The sequence below is a fragment of the Vombatus ursinus genome, unplaced genomic scaffold (genome assembly GCF_900497805.2).
Source record: "Vombatus ursinus unplaced genomic scaffold, bare-nosed wombat genome assembly UNPS02015175.1, whole genome shotgun sequence".
NCBI lineage: Eukaryota > Metazoa > Chordata > Mammalia > Diprotodontia > Vombatidae > Vombatus > Vombatus ursinus.
In genome coordinates, this window is record NW_020954953.1 from 21979392 (window position 1) to 22003870 (window position 24479).

At 38.0% G+C, this 24479-nt stretch overlaps 1 protein-coding gene across 1 annotated transcript in view; it reads left to right on the forward strand.

Annotated features, from left to right (window-relative positions):
• The window catches only part of LOC114031535 (fibronectin type III domain-containing protein 1-like), a 121883-nt gene that overhangs the window by 56076 nt on the left and 41328 nt on the right, over window positions 1-24479 (forward strand). Inside the window, exons 5-11 of the mRNA XM_027846670.1 lie at window positions 9290-9496; window positions 11312-11410; window positions 13552-13669; window positions 14488-14675; window positions 16914-17021; window positions 19053-19241; window positions 21130-23997. Of these exons, the coding sequence (XP_027702471.1) occupies window positions 9290-9496; window positions 11312-11410; window positions 13552-13669; window positions 14488-14675; window positions 16914-17021; window positions 19053-19241; window positions 21130-23997 (3777 nt within the window). The remainder of the gene's footprint in view (window positions 1-9289; window positions 9497-11311; window positions 11411-13551; window positions 13670-14487; window positions 14676-16913; window positions 17022-19052; window positions 19242-21129; window positions 23998-24479) is intronic.

Consider the following 24479-nt stretch of genomic DNA (forward strand, 5'->3'; position numbering starts at 1 on the left):
GATCTCAGAAGTCATCTAGTCCAACCCATACTTGAACAAGAATCCCTTTTACGACATACCTGGCAAGTGGTCATCTGAACTCCACTCAGAGATCTTCAGTGTTGTGGACCTGACTTCATCTTGTTGCAGTCCATTCAACTTTTGAACAACATGAATTGCTAGGAACTTTTTCTTTAAACCAAACTGAAATCTGTCTCTCTGTATCTCCTACCCACTGCTCCCGGATCTGTCCTCTGGCACCATACAGAACAAATCACATCCTTCCATGTGAAAACCTTGTAAATACTCAAAGCAGCTGCATCTTCTGATCCCCAAGTCACTTGGCACAACACCTAGTACACAGTAGGCATTGAGGTAAATGTTGGTTGATTGGTAAGCTATTAAAAACTTTTATGATGGTGTTTTTGGTCCTGGTACTCTCCCAGTCTTCCTCCTCTGACTCACAGTCATTTGTCAATATCCTTCCTAAAATGTGGCACCTAGAATCCAGTACTCTAGATGTGACCTGATCAGGGCAGAAAACAATGGGATTTTCTCCTTCTCCCTGGTTCCAGGCAGCATGCTTCTCTTAATGCACACTTATTTGGCATCAGCTTTAAAAATATCAGATTATGGGAAAGTGCGTGCATTTGATAGGTAAGGAAACTGAGACCCAGAGAAATTAAGAAACTTGTAAGATGATACAAGTATCATTGGCAGAAATTGAAGTGGAACCCTGGTCTTCTAACATCAAAGACAGCATTCTTTCCAATGTGTTCCATAAATTCTGTAGGATCTGAGAACTTTTAGTGCTAAATAGATTCAATGAAAAACACAAATTGACCAAGGAGGGAGACTAGTCCAAAAAGATGTGAAGTCTCTCCATAGAGATGAATAAGAATAGGATTGATGATAAGCTTGGGCCGCCATGTTTATAGTACCCCTAGCTGGTATGAGGGAGCAGACTCCGACGATTTCTTCTTCCTTCCAGATATCTCATGCTAGGCCATTATATATTTATCAGGTATCTTCAGTCTTTTGGTAAGAGGGAAAGAGCTACTTTTAATTTTCCCAAAGCCACATGGTAACTAATGGTTATGAGAGTGGTTTTCATGAAACTTCTGGGTGTGTAAGCTCTGATGACAGCAAAGTCCCTAAGTGGAGCGAGGAAAAGTTGGCCAACTTTGCTCCTTATTAAAAAAAAAATTCTATCAAATTTCAGAGAGGTAAGTAAGATACTATGGTGAGTATCACAGAGGCAACCAGCTTGGAGGTCTACCTGAGAAGACTTTGAAATATCCTGGTAGTTCCTAAGCTACCTATTCTTTGGGGACTCCATACTACATCTGTCCTATTTATCATTTGTCTATGCTTTTTTCAAACCATTCTGTCCTCCCAAAAGCCAATTTGTAGCTCAATTTCTTTCTAAATCCTTACTCGATTTATAACTAAGTTACAGGATTGTAATGTTTAGTGCCGAAGGAGACAGTTGGGATCATCTATTCCAACTCTCTCATTTTGCAGGTGAGGAAACCGAGCCTCAGCGAGGTTAAAGGACTTTCCCGAGTCATAGGAGATGGATAGCAGAATCAGGATTTTACTCCAAGTCCTCTAAACAACCCCCCTCACAAATATCCAGGTGGAGCCAAAGCTTTGATTCTCTCCTAGGACTTTTCAGTTCACATTTTGATTCTCACTCATTCTTCTACAACCTCGCTCTCATAGACCTTTTCTTTCCTTTTTACTTTTCCCTTCCTTCTCTGTCCCACTTCTCCTCCCTTCATCTTTTTCATACTTAATCACACAAAAATATACATTAATATCTTCATTTGCATGGCTCTGTCATGGAGGGTGGAAGATTAGGGGAGGTCTATGGAATGGGAGATAGATGAAGAAGGCCAATGAAAAGATAACTTCTAGGTTTTTTGTTTGTTTTTTAGAATATAGTGAGCTCTAGGGACAGTTGGGCTCGTATCACAAGCAGCAGGTCAGACCAGTCTGTGGCAGCAGAAATGGTGCTGTCCCAGGGAAATATGTTGCCCAGGATTGTTAGCTATAGGGCAAATGACTGAATTCCTCCTCTGCTTACTAAGGAAGGAGAGGATTCTGGGAACTTTGATGAAGGCCAAGGGTATTTGATGGGCAGATTGAAAACCTTTGTGACTTCATTTATGTATGCAAAATATATTGCGCTACACAGAATAGGTGCTCAATAGATACTTGTTAGTCATGATGAATTATTAAAGCAGTTTTCAATTCACAGTAGGAAAAGAAGAGTGAAAACTGCCATATTTGGAAACATTTTCACTTTAATCAACATTTTCACTCTAATGGCCATCACGATCTTTTTTCAAATCAACTAATCAGACACTTTACTAGTTGTGTGACTCTAGGCAAGTCATTTAACCCTGTTTGCCTCAGTTTCCTCATCAGCAAAATGAACTGGAGAAGGAAATGGCAAACCACTCCAGTATCTTTGCAAAAAAAAAAAAAACCGACCCATGACATGACTGAAACGACTCAACTACCCCACCACCATCACAATCATCACCAAGCATTTATTAAGGGCCTAGTGGGTGCCAGCTCTCTTAGGAACAAAAAGACAGAAAAGAAACAGTCCTTTCCCTACATTCTATCTAGAAGAAACTTACATGCTATCTAGGATAAAAAGATGCACAACAAAAGTAAATACCCAAAGTAAATACAACACTGGGGAAGGGAGAGGCACTAGCAGATGGGGAGATCGTGTAGGCAAGGACACTTACACTGTAGAGTATGATTTATCTATTAATGTGCAACTCTGGGCATATTATTTAACCTTTCTGAGCCTTGATTTTCTTTTCTTAAAATGAAGATAATAATAATGATACCTACCTCACAGGATTGTTGTGATCAAAGGTGATAATCTGTATAAAGCCCTTTGCAAATCTTAGAATGCTGCATAAATGCCAGTGATTGTTATCTTGATTTCTAAAACCTCAGAATATCCTGAAATTTGCTTGTCTGATCTAGTACAAAATGGTAAGAAGTTGGGTTATAATTCCACTTGGCTTTTTTTTTTTAATGACGGATGACTGTCTGGAAAAGGTTTCACCTAGTTGGCTTGCTTAATGGACAGTATATGGTGACCTTAGGATTGCTCTTGTAAATCCAGTTCTGAATAAAACTCACTTGATCTGATTGTGTTATATTGTGAAAGACTGAGAAAAGTCTGTTTCGTGAAGTTAAAAATGCACTTGTGGATTTGAGTTTGATTACTCTTGGCATTTGTGACTTCCTGTTTTCAAGATAAAAGACTTAGAGATTTATTAGAAAGATATAGGAGCTTTTGTGGGGATATTAAATAGTACTTAGAGAAAACACTTAAATGATTTAACTGTCAACAAATTTGAAACACGTGGATCAAGTTTCCTTCAGTGTCCACGTAGATTAAAAATGATGAAAAAGTAAAACATAAAAGGTGTTTGCAGTTTTATGTAATTTAGAAACCACTAAAAGAAAATAATTTAAAAAATTTAGAAAGAATTCTGAAATAACAAAATGCAGTTTGATATTTAAAATACAAAGGCTGGAAATTGCGATAGTTGTTAAGTTGCTAAAAGTTTCATTTAAGTAGTTTTTTTTTTAAATCAATGACCCATTGAATAGATTGAATAATAATTCTTATTAGAGAAGACAGTTAAAGGTCAGTGTCCTGGAAAGAAGCTGTTCTGTTTCCATGTGGATGGATGTATTGATCATCCATTTACTCAAAAATGTTTATTAAATGTTTATTCTGTGCACGGCAGTGGAGCAGATTCAGAGATGATCAAAACATCCTGGATCTTTGACATGCAGGAAATTATGCTATGGTAGACCCAGGGAGCACCTTATCTGTTGTACACATGTTTTTAAAAAAATTAACCTTGTAAGCATTTCATCTAAAAATATTTGGGGGTTTTCCAAGACTGCTATCTCAGTGTGAGTATGAGTCAACAGGATGACATGACATCCCAAAAATCAAATGTGATTTTAGGTTGAATTAAAAGAGGATTGGTATCTGCAGCATAGCAGGCGAATAGTTTTCTTAAGTATGTCCAGGGTAGGCTAGATATTTGGGATATTATAGAAGAAATCCTTTTTCATGTAGAGTTTGAACTACTTGGCTTCTAGGGCTTTCTGGGCTTCCTTCCACCTTGGAGATGCTGTTATTCCTAGAGGAGATACTATGTCCTTTGCATAATGAGAGCTATTAAGACCTGCTTTATTCTTACTTTCTGATCCTGACTCTTCACAAAATTTAACTTGATATTGCAATGAAGAAAGCCACTAGTATGGTCTTAGTGTAGTAGTGTGGTTGTCTTGTGTGACTGGGTAGTATAGTGGCTAGAAAACTGGCCTTAGAGTCAGAAGACCTGGATTCAAATTCTGCCTCTAATGCATGCTGGCTGTGTGTCTTTTTGCTTCTCATTGCTCCCTAAGACACTAAAACCATGTTATAGAGAAGATATCGACCTGTATTAGTCAAGGGAATTTCCTCATTTGGGAAGTTCATATACCAGTGAAGTCTCATGTCCAATACCTATTCCTGCCCAAGCTGGTAGACTAAATATTTTTGGTTCTTTTAAGGTGATCTCTGTATATCATGTTTTGCGATTATTGGTATACTTCTTCAATTGTGGCTCTAACAATTGAATACAACATGGCGCATCGGATCATAGAACTAGAGGAAGAAGGGGCCTCAGAAGCCATGAGGTCCAGGGAGGTTGAGTCCATAGTCACGCAGTAAGTGATGGGATTTGAATTCCAATCTTCCTGACTCGAGAGCCAGTATTCTTTCCATTCTACCACATTGCTTCAGATGTGGTCTGTATAGGTTAGACTGCTCTAGGACTATTGCCTAACTCATTGTGGATACAATATTTCTATTGGCATTGGCTTTTTTTGCTTACCACGTCACACTGTTGACTCATCTTTGCTTTGTAGTCCACTAAACCCCCAACTTCTTTTTCACATGAATTGCTTTCTAGCCATCTTCCCCAAAGGGTACTTGTGCAATAGATTTTTGTTTAAATATAAGTGCTGGACATTACAGTGATTACATTTTGTTGTATTTTTCCAACACATTATTCTCACCTATTGAAATCTTTGGATCCTAATTTTGTCATCCAGTATACTAGTTACTCATCCCAGTTTCCTAACAATTACAATTTTGACAAACACGTCATTAAATAAAGTCATTGATAAAAATGCTGAATAGAACAGGGCTAAGCACTGAGCCCCTTAGCAAACCACTAGAAACTTCCATTCCTGTTGACATTGATTTCTTAATCAACACCCTGAGAGTCTGGTTATTCAATCAGTTCTGAAACCACATGACTATACTGTTATTTAGTTCATTTTTTATCTGTTTGTCCACAAATAGGATACATGAGAGATTTTTTTCATATTTTTTTGAATTCTGCCATACATCTGCCTAATGTCTTCAACAGTTTAAAAAATCTTGTCTAGAAAATTAGATAAGTCTGACATGACTTGTTCTTAAAGAACCCATGTTAACTTGCTTCTTTTTCTAAGTACACATAAACCATCTATTTAATAATTCTAGCATTTCTCTATTCTAGAACTTTTCCAGGAACCAATAGTTTGAAGAATCCACTGTCTTTATTTCTGTTTCATTTTTGTCTTTGTAGTCCATGTTGCCTAGTGTAGTATCTGGTACATAGTGACACAATAAATATTTGTTGATTGGTTCATCTTTTTGTAAATAATTCTAGGTAAATAATCCCTGTGGAGGGATACAATAATAATAATAATAAACATTTATATAGAGCTTTAAGGTTGCACAGCACTTTACAAATATTACCTCATTTGACCTCATAACAGCCTTGGGAGATAGGTGCTATTATTATCCAAATTTTACAGATGAGGAAATCGAGGCAGACGGAGTGACTTTTCCCAAGGTCACACAGATAAGTGTCTGAGGCTGGATTTGAACTCAGGTCTTCCTAACTCCACTTTCTCCACAGCATCTCAGTCCTTTTATACCAACATAAATATCTAAGTGTAAAGTGCGCATCAGATTCCTAAAAATATGAAAGATTTTCCTAACAGATAACAAAATAGTCCCTGGAAAAGTAAAGGTAGTTACTTTCTTTGTTATTATTAATATCCTCCAAATTCTTCCCATTATTAAACAAAAAAAATCTCCATCAACATCCCTCTTTCATTTCACATGACGCTGTGGCGCAGGATCATGGATACAGAGCTGGGAGGAATCTTTTCGAGAGCATCCAATCAAGCCCTCATTTTCCATGAGAACAAGCAAGCTGCTCTTTGCCCAAAACTACATTAGTTTTTTTTTTTTAAAAGAAGCTTTCTGGTTGTTCTGTGTTGTCACTTACACCTTCTATCTCCCAAGAATTTCTTCATAGTAATTGCAGTGGAAAGGAATGCCATTTCTTGTTGAGGTCAAACTTTGCTTGATTGGAAGTTTTCTTCCTGCCAAAGTCACCCAGCTAGGAGCTCAGAAACTCAATAAGACTTGGCAGTTGACTTCTTCTTGGACCCTCTAGACTGTCTAAAACATCTGCTTGTATACAATGCTTATTATTAGTATGAAACAAGAATTGTCAGTATGGAAATTCATCTGATTATTCATCTGTGCAAATGGCATCTTTGATGAGTTGGAAGAGTGAGTACTTTCTAAATTAATTTTCTTTTGGAAATTGTATTTTTTTAAGTATTACTTTTTGTATTTACCATTTTTCAGAGCTAGTTCTTAAAACTACAACTGAATACCACCAGCTTTTTTATTCCAATGAGGCTATTTTGGTCAGAGGTCTAGAACACTAATGAGCCGCCTTGCAGAACCAGTGGCTACAGCATTAGAGTGAGGATGTCCTGAGTTCAAATCCAGCTTCAGCCAGTTACTAGCTGCCTGATTCTGAGCAAGTCATTTAACCTTTTTGTGCCTCAGTTTCCTCATCTGCAAAAAAATAGGGATGATAATGGCACTTACCATCCCACCCCACCCCAGCTGTTGTAAGGCTAAAGTAAGATAATATTTGTAAAGTTCTTTGCAAATCTTAAAGTACTATAAAAATGCTATTATTTGCTATTATTATTTATTCTATTTGCGACACCAGGTGTCTCAGTTTGGCCAGCCATAAGACTATATTATTTTATGAAATGTTAATTAATTGCCTTCTAGAACACAGAGAAGGTTTTGAGTAAGGTGCAGTAACAGACTGTGTTATCATTCATTCAAAAACCAGTTTAGTTCAGTGTGGAAAATCTCATCCCCAGAAGGTTGATGAATTATTTTGGTCAAAGCTAATCATGAAAACTGCCTATTGAGGTTTAAAGAGGTCAGGAACTATGTTGGCAGAGAACATATGGAACACCAACAGAATCACTCATTTTTTAGGGAATTAGAATTTTAAATAATTAACATCACAGTGAAAAGATTCTGTAACTGAAAAGGAGTTATATAACCTTCATTTGCTAATTTGCATGCATTAGATTCTCTATGTAGCCCTCTAGGAATGTGGTTAACACATCCACCCTTTGGACAACATTCTCTAAAACACTCATCTATATTCTCCTCCATTAGTTGCTGGCTGTTAGGACTTTTTAAGGGATGATTTTCATTAGATGTTGTATCTGTTGTGTTTTGAAGGTTAGCTATTGCTGATTACATTGTTTTTGTTCTCATGGACGAATTCCTTGATGTTAACTCAATTGAAGATTTTTCCTCAGTTTGACCTTTTTTTTTTTTTTTTTTGGTCTTCAAGGAGGTGGCATTTTAATGATGGAGACAATAATGCATACATATAAGTATATACAAAACAGATACAAGTACATTAGAGGGGAAGGCATTAATCCTTGAGGGGATGGGCTGAATGTGAAAGGAAACAAAGGTTTCCAAGGGGCAGTGGTGAGGGGAGAGCATATTCCAGGAGTATAATTAATTAAATTATATATATATATAATAGAAATAATATATTTATACATTAAATAGAATTAAAACTGCATTATATAATACTGGATTCAAAACAAACAAAATGAAAAGCTTCTCAACATACCACAAATCTGAAGGAACCAAGATTTAAGGAAATCTTGAAAAAAAAATTATTTATTCAGCATTTGATTTTGAGAGGGAAAACCTGCTAATTTAGAGTATTTTTCACCGTAAATTTTTGCAGAAAAAGAAATCATTTTGGACATTTTATTCAAATTTAAATTTATACTTCTGTGTAAATTGATTAGATAGGGGCTAGACCTGTGATTTCCATGGAATAGACACTTCTTGGGTGAGGAAACTCCCCTTACTAATGCAGGTTGATACCTTCTCTGCAACTTATAGAATTTCCCAGGGTAGTAAAACTGGTCAAGGGAGGGACCCAAACTCATGTCCTTCTGACCCTGAAGCTGGTTTTCTATCCACTACCCCACAATTTTTTCTCTAAATGCTGCTACATTTTCCTAAACTTTCCAATTTTATTACATCAAGCGAAACTCGAGGTGGGGTAGAGGAATGTGGGGAATAGAGGAGGGGATGCCCTGGTGAATACCTGCCTCATAACCTCATCCTTAAAGTAAGAACATGTCCAAAGTGGGGTAGATGTTATGTGCTCGTGCCATGTGCGTGTTACCAGTTTGACAGTTTTGTTTAGTGTGAAACCAAAAGAACTTAGGCACTGAATTTTGGCTTCAGGGATGAATGACTCAGAAAATGTAAACAATCTAAGGAGTATCTTAAGAAATATTTACTTAGTAAAAAGAAGAAAAAGGTGAAGATTTGTTAAGGGCAGCATGGTTAAGGATTTGTGTTGTGTTGCTTGGAAGGTCAGAAGCTCAAGAACGTGGGCAAATATAATTAAGACAGAAACCAAGTAATAACAAGCCAAGAGAACTCATCATTTTCTGTATAGGGTTGGATTTCTAATGTACAGTAATAGTGTGTGGTAGGCCTGTACTGTACTTCTGCATTGACCTTTCACTCTTCTCAAATGATACTCTATTGTCCTTATTTGACTTAAATTTGGGGAGGGGAAGGGTGCAGAAGGAAAAAAAAAGAGATAGAACATTTGAGAATGTCCATGGTTTCTAGCAGAAATTTTCATTTACTCCATTCTGTTTGACATTTATGGTGGGAAAGATAGTGACAATGTCACTTATCCTTCTTGTCAAGTGTTTTTCCTTGATGTTTTCATTGAGTTTATCTGCAAACACAGCTCCAAAATTTTGTGGCTAAGCTTGCAGAGACACCATACCTGTGTTATCAAAACTTAAATGCTACATTTTTGTGTTTTGTCTCTTTTTTAAGAAAAGGAAGTGCCAAACAAACCTTTGCGTGTTCGAGTCCGGTCTTCAGATGACAAGCTCTCTGTTCAGTGGAAAGCACCACGTGCATCAGGTGTGAAGAGTCCACGGAGGTCCCAGGGTTTTCTACTGGGCTATGGAGAAAGTGGCAGGAAGATGAATTATGTTCCTCTGACAAGGGATGAACGAGCACATGAAATTAAAAAACTAGGTGAGTCCAGTTGCAGCATGACCACAATGCTGGTTGATCATGGTATGATGGTCTTTCTTCTATTACTCAGGAACTAGTTTACTTCAAAAAACAGTCAGTCATGGGAATAACTTAAGATGCTTTTAAACAATAAAAATTATACTGAATAAAATATCTTTCTTTTCTTATCCAATTAATTTTTTTTCACAGACTATACTTGCTCACATTTCCCCCTCCAAATATATATTTATCACATTTTGATAACAACAACAACAAAAAAAGAACAAAAAATGATTTTGGCTTCATAAATTCCCTTTAGTTTCGTATATATTTATTTGTTTCCTTCTTCTAAAAAGCAACCACCCTATCATAAGATGCTTTTCTAATAGGAATTCATTTTTTCCTTAGCAGGGCAAGTCTCTATCAAACTTTTTGAGAAAGAAGATGCTTTCACATTCTTACCACTCATTCATTTTATAGGCCCTTGCCTCTGATCTCTGGCCCAAGCACTAGACTGAAAAATTGTCCCTCAAAGATCACCAGTGACCTACCTCCTTATTCAATGATCTCTCCATTCTCATCCTTCTGCTTTGTAGCATTTCAGTCAGTCGATCAATAAACATTTAGGAACCACCTACTATGTGCTGGGCACTGTGCTAAATGCTGATGCACTTGATGCTATTAGCCATCTTTTTTCTTTCTGTTATTGTCTTCTTTGGTTTCTGTGAATATCACACTCTCTTGATTTTCTTCCACTTCTGGAACCATACCTTCTCTCTTCTTGTCTGGTATTTCTTCCTGATCCCTTAATATTGATTTTCCTTAAGGTTTTGTCCATGGCCCTCCTTTGTTGTCTCTCTAGCCACTCCCCTATTATCATCCTCATCCACTTCCATGGCTTCAACTATAATTTCTATGCAGATGATTTCCAGCCCTCCCTGAGCTGCAGACTCTCATTTCTGACCATTTACTAGATGTGTCCACCCTGGATGTCTTGTTGGCACCTCAGAATCAGTGTACCCAAAGGTAGAACTTACCATATTTTCACTAATCTGCTTCTTTTAACTTTTCTATGTCTGTTAATAGCATTATCATTCACTTGTCCCCCATGTTGAAACAATGGTATTCTCTTGTCTGCCTCACGTCCCACAAGCAGTCATTTGTCTAATCTTGTGAAACCTTCCTCTGTGATATCTATCAATATGTTCCCTTCTGATCATTTCCACTACCTTCACACTGGGATAAGCCCAAATCATTTCCTAATTAGTCCTTGAGGCCCCTGTCGCTCCATTATTTGTATTTCACCCCATTGAAAGATTTCTCTTCCTTATGTTCAAATCTGATCATGATATGCAATTGAACTGGCAATTTACCATGTTATCTCATTCTTACATAGATCTTGGGCACACAATGAAGACAGATAATGCTCTGACCCTAGAATGAATAGAAGGAAGTGAAGTGGAAGGATTTACATTTACAAGTGGGAATACCTGCATAAATAGAGGGTAGTGCCTGGATCTGTGATTTCATTGCTATAGGGAACTTCCAGGGTAGGGAACTTTTATCAGTGTAGATCTATACCTTCTCTGTAACTTGTAACCCCTTTCAGATTTGCCTGGATCACTGAGTGGTTAAGGGACTTACCCAAAGTGACACAGTCAATATGTCATAGGCAGGACCTGTACCCAGGACCTTTCTGGCTTTGAGGCTTGCTTTCTTAGCCACTACAGGATGCTTCCTCTCACACAAATAGAAACAGAGCTTGATTCCACCTTCAAATCCTTCTATTTGTGTTGGTAAAAGGGTTGCAGAAACGTCTTTTTGTTTTTTTGGTAGCCTCTGAGTCGGTGTATGTGGTCTCCTTGCAGTCTATGAACTCCCAGGGGCAGAGCCAGCCCGTGTATAGGGCTGCTTTGACCAAGCGAAAAACTGAAGGTAAGTTTTTGTAAATACTTTTTGGTTAACCAGCAGATCGTTGTGTGTGATGGATTTGGTGCTTATAAGATGGCCGTGTTCTAATAAATAGAAATCAAGTTCTGGAGAAACCTGAGCATCTTTTAAAGATGAATCCCCGTCCTCCTTTTAGTCGAATGTTGGCTCGGTCTTGGTGATGCTCCTCAATTCAACAATAAATAAGGTCCAATGTAACATATTTATTCCAACTACACAGAAACCATCTCTTGGTAACAACAACTCTGAACAAGATGAGGGCTGGATGAATAGATGTGTGCAGAGTGACTGCATGAGATAAGCCCAATTCATATTGGTCTTATGCTAGTAATCGCCCCTATTGTATATAGAAAATTGTTAGCATAGTAAAGTATGCAAAGCAATTAATGACTCATGCAGTGGCTCGTGGCCAGTAGATGTATCTGTGTTTGGCTATATATACACATCTGTGTTTATTTGAAATTCGTTTACAAAATTATTTTTAAATGTTTTAAGAAAAGCAGATTATGACTTTGATTCACAGGCAAGCCCAGACTCTCCAGATTTGAGAACAATGTCACTTATTCTTTATATTGGGAGAGTTTTCTTCTCTTAATCCTCCTCCCTTACTTATAAGTATTTTGATTTTTAGTTACTGCTGTTGGTAGTTTTTTTCTCTTTTTTGGTACAAACCCATGATTTCATCAATGTAGAGAACTTATGATGAGAAAACTCTCTCCAGTGATGTAGGTCAACAACATTTTGCAACTTACGGGGTTAGAAAGCTGCTTGGGGCACTGAAATGTTAAGTGAGTTGCCCTTGATGGCATATCTAGCATGTGTCAGAGGCAGGATTTGAAACCAGGACATCCTAAAATCAGAGGGCAGTTCTCTACCGACTATACCATGCTCTCAAATAAATTATAGATGCTTTTTCTGGGCTATTATTCAAGGAAAAAATAAGCCTTTCATATATTCCCCTAATTTTTTCCCCTTTAACTCAAAGTATGGAAATTGACAACTAGGAGGCACAGTGGATAGAACACCAGTCCTGGAGTCAGGAAGACCTGCTTTCAAATCTGGTCTCAGACACTTACTAGCTGTGTGACCCTGGGCAAATCACTTAATCCTGTTTGCCTCAGTTTCCTCATCTGTAAAATGAGAAGGAAATGGCAAACCACTCTAGTATCTTTGCCAGGAAAACCCTAAACAGGGACACAAAGAGTTGGACATGACTGAAAATGACTCAGTATTAACACCATAATTTCAAGCTCTTGCAGCATCCTATAGTGTAATCTAAGATTGAACAACACCAATAATAATCGCTGACTTTTATATTATGCTTTAAAATTTGTGAAGTACTTTACATAAATGATCCAATCTGATCCTCACAACAGCCCTGTTAGGTTGATTCTAATATTTCTCCAGTCTATAGAAGGCAAGACTGAGGTTTAGAAGAGGTTAAACGACTTGCCCAGGATTATATGGCTAATAAGGCAAAAGTCAGACCTTAGTCTTTTAGATCTAGAGTTCTGTCCTTTATACTGCCCCAGTACTTTTAGTTGTTGGAACCAAAATTAGCATTTCATGCCAAAGTCATTAATTAATGCCATTATAACCAATTCCTAACTCTGTCCTGCCCCACCCCCCAAAGTAGTGCTAAGAATATTGTGTTATAAATTGATAAAATACAAAATAGCATTCTTGAGCAGAATGCCTTATATGAGGTATTTGTTTTTTATTAAGTGGTCAGGATAGTAAGGTGCCTTTTTGGCTGGAGGTTTATTTTGGCTTAAATTTTCTATGTTGATTGCACAGATAATTGCTTAAGTCTTTACTCAGTCTCAGTCTAAAATGTAAGAGAGAGTCTTTCCTTTGTCCCTTCCTTTGTTCCGTCCTTCCTTTATTCCTCTTTTTTCTTTCTTTCTTCCTCTATTTCTCTTCCTTCTTTTCTCCTCTTCCTTCCTTCCTTTTTTTCCTCCTTCATTCTTCCTTCTCTCTTTCTCTATCTTTTTCTTCCTTCCTTCCTTCCTGTCTTGCTTCTTTCCTTCTGCCTTTCCCCAACACTAGTCAATTGGCTGGATTCAATAACGATTTCTCAGAGGTTGCCTAGATTGTATTCTAATTGCTCTGTTTTGTCATTTCAGAGGAGGATGAGCTAGAAGAGCCAGAAGACATAAATGTTCGAGTTATGTCATCTCAGTCAGTCCTTGTTGCCTGGGTGGATCCCGTTTTGGAAAAACAGAAGAGGACAGTTGCATCTAGGTATTCTCACTTATTTTACTGGGTCCTGGTTTTATTCACTGAGAGACATTCCGTGTGATATAAGAGTCTCTGCTCAAACCCTCTGATTTCAGATATCTTTTCAGAGCTTTTCAGAGCTGCTCATGTTAAGTAGTGATTGGTACCATCCTTGTGAATAATATATTCTTATTTATAACCACTTGATTACTGCAGAGATGCCATGTACGAGATTGCATGGAAAAGAAATGCAGTAAACTGTGCTGAAAAATTTAAGCCCCACACGGTTGAAGATGCCTTTTCTTCTCAGAGTATAAGCTCCCCATGCCCAAGTTTTAGTTTTTTTCCTGTCTGCCTGGGGCATGCAATTAATTATTTTTTATTTTGTTCTCCAACTGGTGATAAGCCTGCTTTCCCATCTCTTACCCTACCTTAGTGCCTGCCTAGTATTTTTCTATGAATTCCTTTATGGCACAGTTCTGGTGTCAGTATTTGCTTTTCTATCCCTTATTACCTCACCTCTTCTGTAGGTAGCAGGACTTTCCCTCTTGCATCACGTTTCTTAATCCTGTAGCTTCAGAGCCCTTGGGAGGAACCCTTCCCCAAAATACCAGATCTTGTCTTCCTTAGCCTCAAAATCCACAGCATTTCTACTGTGGATTTAAATTGGTTTCCTGGGCTGATAAATATAACCAAGGATTGATTTCCTTCCTGTTTGGTTTCTTTGCAGAGGCCATGCATCCTACAAAGTCAATAGATAAAGAGGAGAAAGGACAGCGAGTGTTCACTCCCAGAGAATTTTGTTGAATGAATGCCAACACTGAACTGTTTCTCATCAACAGGCAGTATACTGTGCGCTATCGAGAGAAAGGAGAATCGGCAAGGTGGGATTTTAAGCAGGTTGCTGGAAGAAGGACTCTGATTGAGAATTTGATTCCGGACACCATGTACGAATTCGCAGTCCGTATTTCACAGGGTGAAAGAGATGGCAAATGGAGTACTTCAGTCTTTCAAAGAACACCAGAATCTGGTTTGTATTTAAAGTGTTCTGTGAATTTTCTATCAGGGAGATACTCCTGCGGTAGGATTTATAAAGAATACAGTCCCAACGCACCCAGGTTATTAGAGCCCAGGCATACCAATGCATCAGAAAGGATACTCCTTTTAGAGAGGTTGGCTTTAAATTCTTTGGTCAAGTTTCCATGTATAAACACAAAGTTGTTGATTGACCATTTCCCTGGGCACATACTTTGCCCTGTACTGAATTTTTATATTAAATTGCTATTCTTTCAACATATGGTGTCCATTAAACACCACTTGCATAATGTACATAAATAACCCTTGTGTATTATTGTGACTACAGAAGGAAAATAACCTTTCTCAGGATGAAGGCCCATGCTTGATTCTGAGAATGAATATATTGAATCTGCCGTTATACTTTGTAGCGTATCTTTATATTGACAGGTCATAGATTATAGGATCAGATGTGGAAGGAAACATAGAGATCAGGTTGTTCACCATCCTCATTTTATAAATAAGGAAATTGAGGCCCAGAGAGTATTGCTATTTTGTCCAAAATTTCTCTCTTGCCAAAGGTGCAAAGATTGGCCCATACAAAACCTTCTCTGGGCTACTTCAATGCTCTCTTTAAAATTCCAGCTGAAATGGTCTAGTGGATCAAATACTCGACTTGAATTCAGGAAGACCTGGGTTTGAATTCTGCCTCAGACACTTAGTAGATATTTGACCCAAGAGAAGTTGCTTCATCTGTCTGGTCCTCAGTTTCTTCATCTGTAAAATGACGAGGTTGGACGTGATGACTTCTAAGTTTCTTTCCAGCTTTGAATCTATGATCCTGTATCTCAAAAATTAAAGCCAATACTTTCTTATTTTCCATTACTCTTCCATAATATTCTTTACTCCCACCAAAGTGGATCACTGGTAACTCCATGAACATGCCATGCACTGTACTTTCCAAACTAGGCACCATTGCTCATGATATTACCACCACCCAGAATATCCTCTCTCACCACCATCATGAGATGGAATCTTTTACATATTCTCTTCTTCGTTTAAGGACCATCTCAAACACCTCCTTTACTAGGACCTCCTCTTTGTCCTTAAACTAGATGTGATCTCTCCCTCTTCTGTACTTTTGAGGCATTTTGTTTTTGCTGCCATTATAACATCATATTCATTATATATTACATATATGATATATATTATATAATTATACATACATGTATATTATATAATTTTAATATATTATATAAATATTACAATATTTATATTATGCCTTGTACAACAGTTATGGGTATGCTTGATTTTCCTCATGCTTCTTGTGAACTCCTTGAGGTCAGAAACTATTTCTTACTTGTCTTTGCGTTGATCATAAAACTTAACACGGTGTTTTAGCACATAGTATATTTTCAAGATGCATCTGAGTGAGACAATAGATAACAGTGCTAGACCTGAAGTCAAGATGACCTGAATTAAAATCCAACCTCAGATTCTTACTCACTGTGTGCCCCTGCTGCAATACATAGAGTGCCAGACCTGGAGTCTGAACGAAATGAGTTCAAATCCAGCTTACGACAGTTGCTATGTGACCCTGGGCAAGGCGCTTAACCTTTGTTTGCCTCAATTTCCTCAACTATAAAGTGGGGATAATAGCAACTGCCTCCCAGGGTTGTTGTGAGAATAAAACAAGATACTCTCTGTAAAGTACTTTGCGAACTTTAACAAGATAAATGCTAGCCATTATTATTCAATGAATATTTGATGAATTGAATCTCTAAAACTACTAACCAGATTATTATCATTATTATCATTATTATTGTTATTATTTTTGCAAAGCAATCAGGGTTAAGTGACTTGCCCAGGGTCACACAGCTAGTAAGTGTCAAGTGTCTGGGTCTGGATTTGAACTCAGGTCCTCCTAATTCCAGGGCTGGTGCTCTATCCACTGCACCACCTAGCTTCCCTAAATTATTTTTAACTCATATTTTATCTACTTAATAGATAGTGACAGTAGCAATATAAATTGCTATGTTACATCAGCATCAGCCACGAACTTGCTTCCTACATGTTTACTGATAATCACAGTGACTTCTGTTTGAATGATGTTTATCTGCCAAGGACTATCAGCATATGTCATTAGCCTTTTTAGACTCTACAACACCCCATATAACAGCAGCATCAGAATGTACTTAAATAGTCATTTTCTCAATATAACATTTGCCTTTTTGAGTAATTTGTTTGTTTATAGCTCCTACCACAGCACCTGAGAACTTGGATGTCCACCCTGTAAAAGGCAAACCAACAGCTGTCACTGTTTCTTGGGATGCCCTTCAAGAGACAGAGGGGAGAGTCAGAGGTAGGAAATTTATTGTACAAAAATGCATGAGGAAATGGAAGTGACCTATGCCGTATACTTGAAGTGCCAGATGATTGATCAGTACTGGCTATTAACATTATCCAAAAAGCAACTAGGGAGGTAGCATGCCTACTGGAGAGTTTTAATCTGGAGAGGAAGGATATTTGATATAATTATTTTCTAGGTAATGAAGATGACTGTGCACAAAAATTAGTTTTGTCAGTTTCTCGCAATATCCAGCTTCTTGTGTTATCCTTCATGTCTTAATCTTATGTTTGTGGCACTGTCCTCTTAACCCATCTGATTAATACCCTGAAGTTTAAAGTGTTATGTATGTATGACCTATTCACTGTACTGCAGAGGAACTGAAAAACCCAGCGTTAACCACAAATATCCTTAATTAATTAGGGAAGTATGCGAGAATGCCTAATGATGATGGATTTATATTCTTTTTGTCCAAGTCTCTTAGTGACGAAATATGGTTTTAAAATATAATTACATATAAAATATACAAACTGAATAAATTATTCTCAGCTTGTCAATTCTCAAATATGTTTTCTGAGAATATAGTAAACAAATCTTGCCCTTAATAATGTAGGTGGTTATACATAAATATATATGTATACATATATAAAGAGATGCATATGTACACATGTATACACGTATTTGTGTACATATTTGTGTGTGGGCTAACTGCATGTTAGTTATGTAGAGCAGATGGTCCCTTATTGATATGGATAGGAAAGGTCTCATTTAAGAAGCCATCAATGTTATCCAGATTTTCTCTATTTTGAGATGATTTACTACTTTTGTCTAGTATTTTGTCTCTCCTGTTACATGGTTTTTCATTTTTCTTACTCTGGTTCTAGTCTAAAGGCTGGAAGGAATTTTTGGTGAGTGGACAGTTAATTACATAGCCAGAAAGCCCAGTTGCCACTGAGTTCCTAAAGCAAAAGCATCTGGCTGAATAGTTCCTCTCTGTTCACATTTCTCATCCATTCCTAGACTGGCATTCTTATTACAATTTTTTTTAAGTTTCAAGATCTGACATTCATAATAACTGTTGCATTTGCTATGTATAGGAAGTGATACTATAGAATAGTAGATCCTGTACATGATTGGAATTGCTCCCTATCCCTCATGCAACAGAGTATAATCCAAACTCCATATTTTACCAATGTGGCTTTGAATAATGAATTTCTCCATTTCTTAACTTTTCACCACCACAAATGACTATGTTATACAAAGTAAAAATCACCAGTTGCATTGAGAAGTTGGTTGGTACTGAAAAGAATGATATGTTTTAGGACATAATGTACTACTTAATCATTTCTGCAACAAAGGCATTTTATTTTTATCACTATTGAATATAATCTTTATTTTCAGAGTACTAGCATCAAAATAGCATTACAGGATTGAAGTAATCTTTATAAGACCGAAATATTTGACTTATCCCACCTTTTGAATGTTATCAAATTAATTTTACCATTGCATACTTTGATCTAAAATATCGTAATCGCCACCATACATAAATACCTTCTCAATCTGGAATTTATCTACATTAAATCAGCGACTTGGTAACTAAAGCACTAACACAAAATAATCACAATTTAATAAACAAAAAAAACTTAAAGCTGTCACCAGTTAATTAGATTCAATCTTTAGTAGTTGTGGCTTCTCACTTGATTTTTTCCATCACAGGGAATTACGAGGTGATAGGCAATAAAGAAAAAAACTGTGTAAATGTTTTTGGTAAATACCATTAAGATTTGCTTCCTGAATTCCATGTGCTTAACTTACTTAAAATACAAAATTGCTAGCTAATTAACTACATATCCTGTCTAGTAGCCTGAATGAATGCTAGTTCAACTTCTCTCATGTCTTTGTACTCCGGCTGTTGACTTGACGTGCATTGCTAGTGTTTTAATTTTAGTAATGCACGTTCTAATTCATCCTACCCATACAGTCTGTCTGCTGGACACAGGACTGTTTTCAGTTTCCTCCTTCCAACCGTCTGCCAAATCATTTCAGAATACATTCTTTCATACGCCCCGGCTCTCAAACCATTTGGAGCAAAGTCCCTCACCTATCCTGGAGAGACTACTTCTGCCATAGTGGATGGTCTGCAGCCTGGGGAACGCTATCTTTTCAAAATCCGGGCCGCAAACAGGAGAGGACAGGGTCCTCAGTCTAAAGCCTTCATTGTCGCTATGCCAACAAGTAAGCATCTTGTGTTCATTGCTCTCTCACTGTGTCCTTGTCTCTCATATATCATCCTGGCTCTTTGTCTTGTGTTACCTGAGATTATAGTCCTGAATCAAGATGTATTGGATAGATAGATTTTATCACAAATTTGCATTGAAATTTCTAAAAGGGGAATAAAGAATCTCACATAGTGATTCCTTTAAAAATAGATTGTTCCTCGTCAGGTTGCACTAAATTCCCCATGTAAGATGAAAATGTCATTAATTATAGTTTAACTGATGTCATTCTCTAATTTTATATTGAAAATAAAAGAGAAATGAAACATTTAGATGTTAAACATGGACACTTTTGCTGTTGCTTTGGTTATTTTGCTCCCCTTTGACCACAATATTGGTTTTAAGTTTATTTTGTATTATATGTACTTGAACTATGCCTGAACAAAAAATGTGAAGGAAAGAATTGGCAGTGAACCAGTTTATCCAATCAATCTTGACAGCTAGTCAAATTAACTCAGGCTTCAAAATGTACTGGTTTTTATTTATTTTTTTTTTTTTGTCCTATGTACATAGGTATGAGTTATCTTATTTGGCCACCCACACCTAAATTAACTAGGTAATTGCCAATGCTTTATTTCACTGTGTGCTGTTTAGACTAGCCATACATATTCGCCTTTGGATCTCCCACTCTTCCCTATCTACACTCTTCATCCACAACACCAACTTACTATTAGGTAACCAGTGTCCACCCTCTGTTAAAGCTTATTCTTAAGAAAGGCTCTGATATTAATCTTATACACGTTAGGCCTTTCAAGGCCTTGCTGCATTCTAAGCCTTCTTTCCAATTATGAAACAAAGGTTTTGTCCCTTTTGAAAGAATGTTCAGGCATCAGACAGGAGAGGGAAGAGGGCATGTTTTGGAGCATAAGAAATGTGAAGGCCTTTTGGTGACTTTGAAAGTACACCATGCAGGTCATGTACTCCACTTCATGCGATTTGCGGTAACAATTATTCAGCATCAAAATTTTTCTCATTCTCTTAGCCTATAATAAGACCTATTCTAGCTCATTTATATACAACTATGGGGAGATCTGTGTAACTGTGTCAGTGTGGGAAATAAGAATTTTGGAAACTCCTTTTACCAATGCAACTCAACGATGACTTTTTTTTTTGGTGAGGCAATTGGGGTGAAGTGATTTGCTCAGAGTCACACAGCTAGCGAGTGTTATGTGTCTGAGGCCGGATTTGAACTCAAGTCCTCCTGATTTCAGAGCCAGTGCTCTATCCACAGTGCCACCTAGCTGCCCCTCAGTGATGACTTTTTAGATAAATCTAATGGAATTGCCTGGGGCACATAGAGATTAGGTAATTTGTCTATGGTCATACAGCTCATAAATGACAGAGGCAGGATTTGAATCCAAGACTTCTCAATGCCTGTGCCACACTATTCCATCTCATTTAGGACACATTGAAAATTATATTTGGATAGCCTACCTTAATAAAAACTGATATACAAATTTGAACTTTTAAAGCAGATAATTTGGAGTTGATTACTCACATTACAAACAAATCCTTTGCTTGACTAAAGGATTCACCTCATGATTCCTTTGAATATTTCTATTAAATATAAAGGAATAAAATTCTTTTAAAATGTTAAAATTTGATCCAGTTTACAGAAAGTCAAGTTATTTGCTCTTCTTTTTCCTTCAGGATCACATCTCTTGCATAAAGGGAAGTACATCTTTCCTTTTGGTTATTGTGACCAGGGGGAGAAAAGTTATTTGTTATTCCAATATATTACTTGGTATGTTTTTTAGTAGTTGATTATATCCTTTCCTCCATGCTATCATAAATGATCATTTACTGCCTTATAGCTGTGGTTAATTTTCTTTACAACTCTATTGCAGCTGTCACCAGTGATCCAAATGCTCATCAGAGAATGGATATGGAAGACAAATTGGATCCTAAAAAGCCTGAGCCTTCACAAAAAGTCCCTCCCTCTAAACACATTCACTCACCTCTTTCTCCCAAAGGGAGAGATGCAAAAACCTCACTTCCTGATTTAAAGAATAAACTTGTGACTAATAGTGATGTCCATAGTAAATCCCATCTACCCCCTAAAAAGAGAACAGAATTAGGCTCTGATCTCCAGTCAACAGAAGTCACTGATGATGACTTGGATTCCCATTCAGAGTCACCAGTATCACAGTCTAAGATCCAAGACACCAAGAGAAATGTTAGACCCCCATTACCAAGTAGATCCTTTCATTCTGTCTTAGGGCCTGGAAGGAGCCCAGTGAGAGCTCGCATTCCTACGTTACCCCAGAAGACAAACATAGATTCACGTGATTCTTCATCTTCCTCTCAGGATTCACAGTCTGCTTCCACATCTCCATCATCCTCATCTTTCCATGATGATGAAACCAGGCATTTGAGAATGCATAACTCTCATCCTTCTTCCAGAGTCACTTCTGTTAACCCATCTCACGAAAACACTAATAATGACCCAGTTGATGATGATGATGATGATGACAAGAAAGAAAGACATATTAAAGACCCTCTGCACTCAAAATATCCTTCATCTGGGAAGCCAGTTTCTAAAACCACAGAGCATTCTCGATTGACTATACCATCAAATCGACAGTCTGTCCCACACCAGGAGAAGAGTCCTACACATGGTGAAGGAAAATCACATTTGCCTGCTCATACAAATGCTCCATCAGAGAATTGGGAGGAAAAATCAAGTTTTCTAATCCCAGCAACAAGAACTTCTTCCCATGGGGGAGCTCCAAGGGCACTGCCAACCAGATTTGGATCTCATCCTCGTGTGCTGAAAAATGATCAGGAGGCAAGAGCCGTGAACTCTGCTGTGCCATCACAGTCCACAGTTTCTTCTCCAGCCCGTCATAGGGCCACCCACTCACACCTCCCCTCAATGAAGCAGACCCCAGATGAAAGGAATGGCTCAGATGATGACGGCAATGAAGACTATGATGCAGAAGATAAAAAGAGGCAGACGGATTCCACCTCTCCTACCTTTCGCTCCAGGTTGGCAGCAGGTCAGCCTTTCTCTGGGAACTTAAATTTTCCCAGACGTAGGCCATTTTCTTCCGCCAGTCGATATCCTAACAGGGTTAGCGGTAGTCAAGGTCCCCGGTCACAGCCTTCTAGCTCCCCTCAGTCCACAACATCATCTAGGGTTCATTCTCATCGTATTTCTGATCCAAGGGTTAGTTCAAATATTGATAGAGATGAAGAAGAAAGGGAAGAAGATGATGAAGAAAAACCACTTCCCTCGACTATTGTAAATGATTATCTGCCTTCTTCTTCAAGGCAGCCTTCTTCACAGAGTTCAGATCCCATAAGAAGAATCCCCCAGAGAGTGTCAAGTGTTCACCGAAAAGCTCCTGTCATAGAAAATGCAAAGTCTCCATTGACTTCTCAGTCATCCTCTTCTGATGCACACTCTCAGGGCAATTCACCATCCTTTCCCAATAAACTACAAACACAAGACACTCATCGAAACACAGGAACAGAGGGGCTTCCTGCCAGAGTAAGGCCCTCTACGAGATCTCAGCACCAATCAGGGTCTAGTGTACCCACAAAGGTAATGAATGTCCAGGACTCAAGGTCTGCAGCAGTTTCTTCAGAAAGGCATCCGTCTTCACATCTTTCTACTTCTAAACATCAGCTTCATGACCATCAGGGTAAGGAAGTGGAAAATCCATTGTCCAAATCAAAACAGTTGCATTCTATACCAGGAAATTCTTATTCCTCATCACAAGATGTCCATTCCAACTCTCGCCCTTCCTTTAAACCAAGAACTGGTCAGTCCACCCTTTCTGCTAACTCTAGAGGGCAGCTCTCATCTCATACCTCCCAACAGAGCCATCAGGAATCAGAAAGTAGATACGATGATAGCCAGAATTACAGCACACAACTGGAGGACCAAGATGTCAGGATAAATACACATTCTACCCATCACAAAGATGGATTATCTCCTACCTCATCCCTTTCCAAACAGGAGCAAATGGGGACACAGTCTAGAAATGCTGATGAAAAGTCCCAAAACAGACACACCTCTTCACCTTCTTCTAGAGGCTCAGGTTCATCTTTGCCAGCTGGCAGGTCCGGTAGCTCCAGAGAAACCTATGCAAAACCCACCTTACCTTTTGTTCATTCCCGTGCTCGAGCTCCTAGCAGAACAACATCCCCGGTAGAGAAAAAAGATAGTCTATACCAATCCACACCATCAAAAAGAGAGCCTCCTTCTAAGAGTCCTCTGTCATCTTCCCTGAAGTCTCACCAGTCAGTCTCAAATGATGATGATGAAGATGATGATGATAGAGAATATATAAGAAGAAACAAAGAGGAAGATTCTATTTCTTCTTCAGTTTCAAAATGGTCTCCTTCCTCTGGTGGCAAATACATAAATAGAAATGTTGGCAAGGATAAGGAGAAGTCTGTAAGTTCTCTTTTTCCTCATAGAGTAAGATCTAATGAAGAAGAGAGCTCTACTCCCTTCAAACGTCCTATTCCTCCACTGTTAGGCAGTACTCCAAGAACCTCACAAATCACTAATGCCCCTTCTAAATTTCTTCCACGTTCCCGTGATACCCAGAGTCCCATCAGCAGTACACCCTTGCATACTACCACCCACGTCCCACTTACTTATTCTTCCACCACACCCATGCTTTCACTACGTCAGCGAATGCTAAACTCAAGATTACGCAACTCACCTTCAAGATACCCTGCAAGACCTCCTTACAGACCAGGTAACTTGTGCTTTCAAATGTTTGGTTCACTTTGCTTTTCATAAGATGCTTTCAGAAGTGATATGTGTTGTAGCTCTTGCATGGGTAGAACTATATTCTCAGTCCCATAGGTTGTGTCCAACCATATTGTCAAATTCTAGCTCCTGAGTCTGACAAAGGATTTTTGCTGTTTTACAAGGTCAGCTTATTCAAAGTACTTAGATACACTTGAGCGGCACTTTGTACAAACACATATCTGAACATGAGCTTGGAAAAGCTCAGATGCTTTGGATATAATGGGTTAAGTATTTCATCTATTGTGGTACATTCATAAAACATACTAAAGAGTGGTATAACAAAGAAGCACTATAGACAAATGTATTTAGGAAACAACAAGAGCCTTACATTTCTATAAATGAGGAAAGAATTTAGTCTTCTGTGGCCTGGTATCTACATTATCTCAGTATGAAATAGGGGTTTGGGTTCTGCCTTAAGCATACATG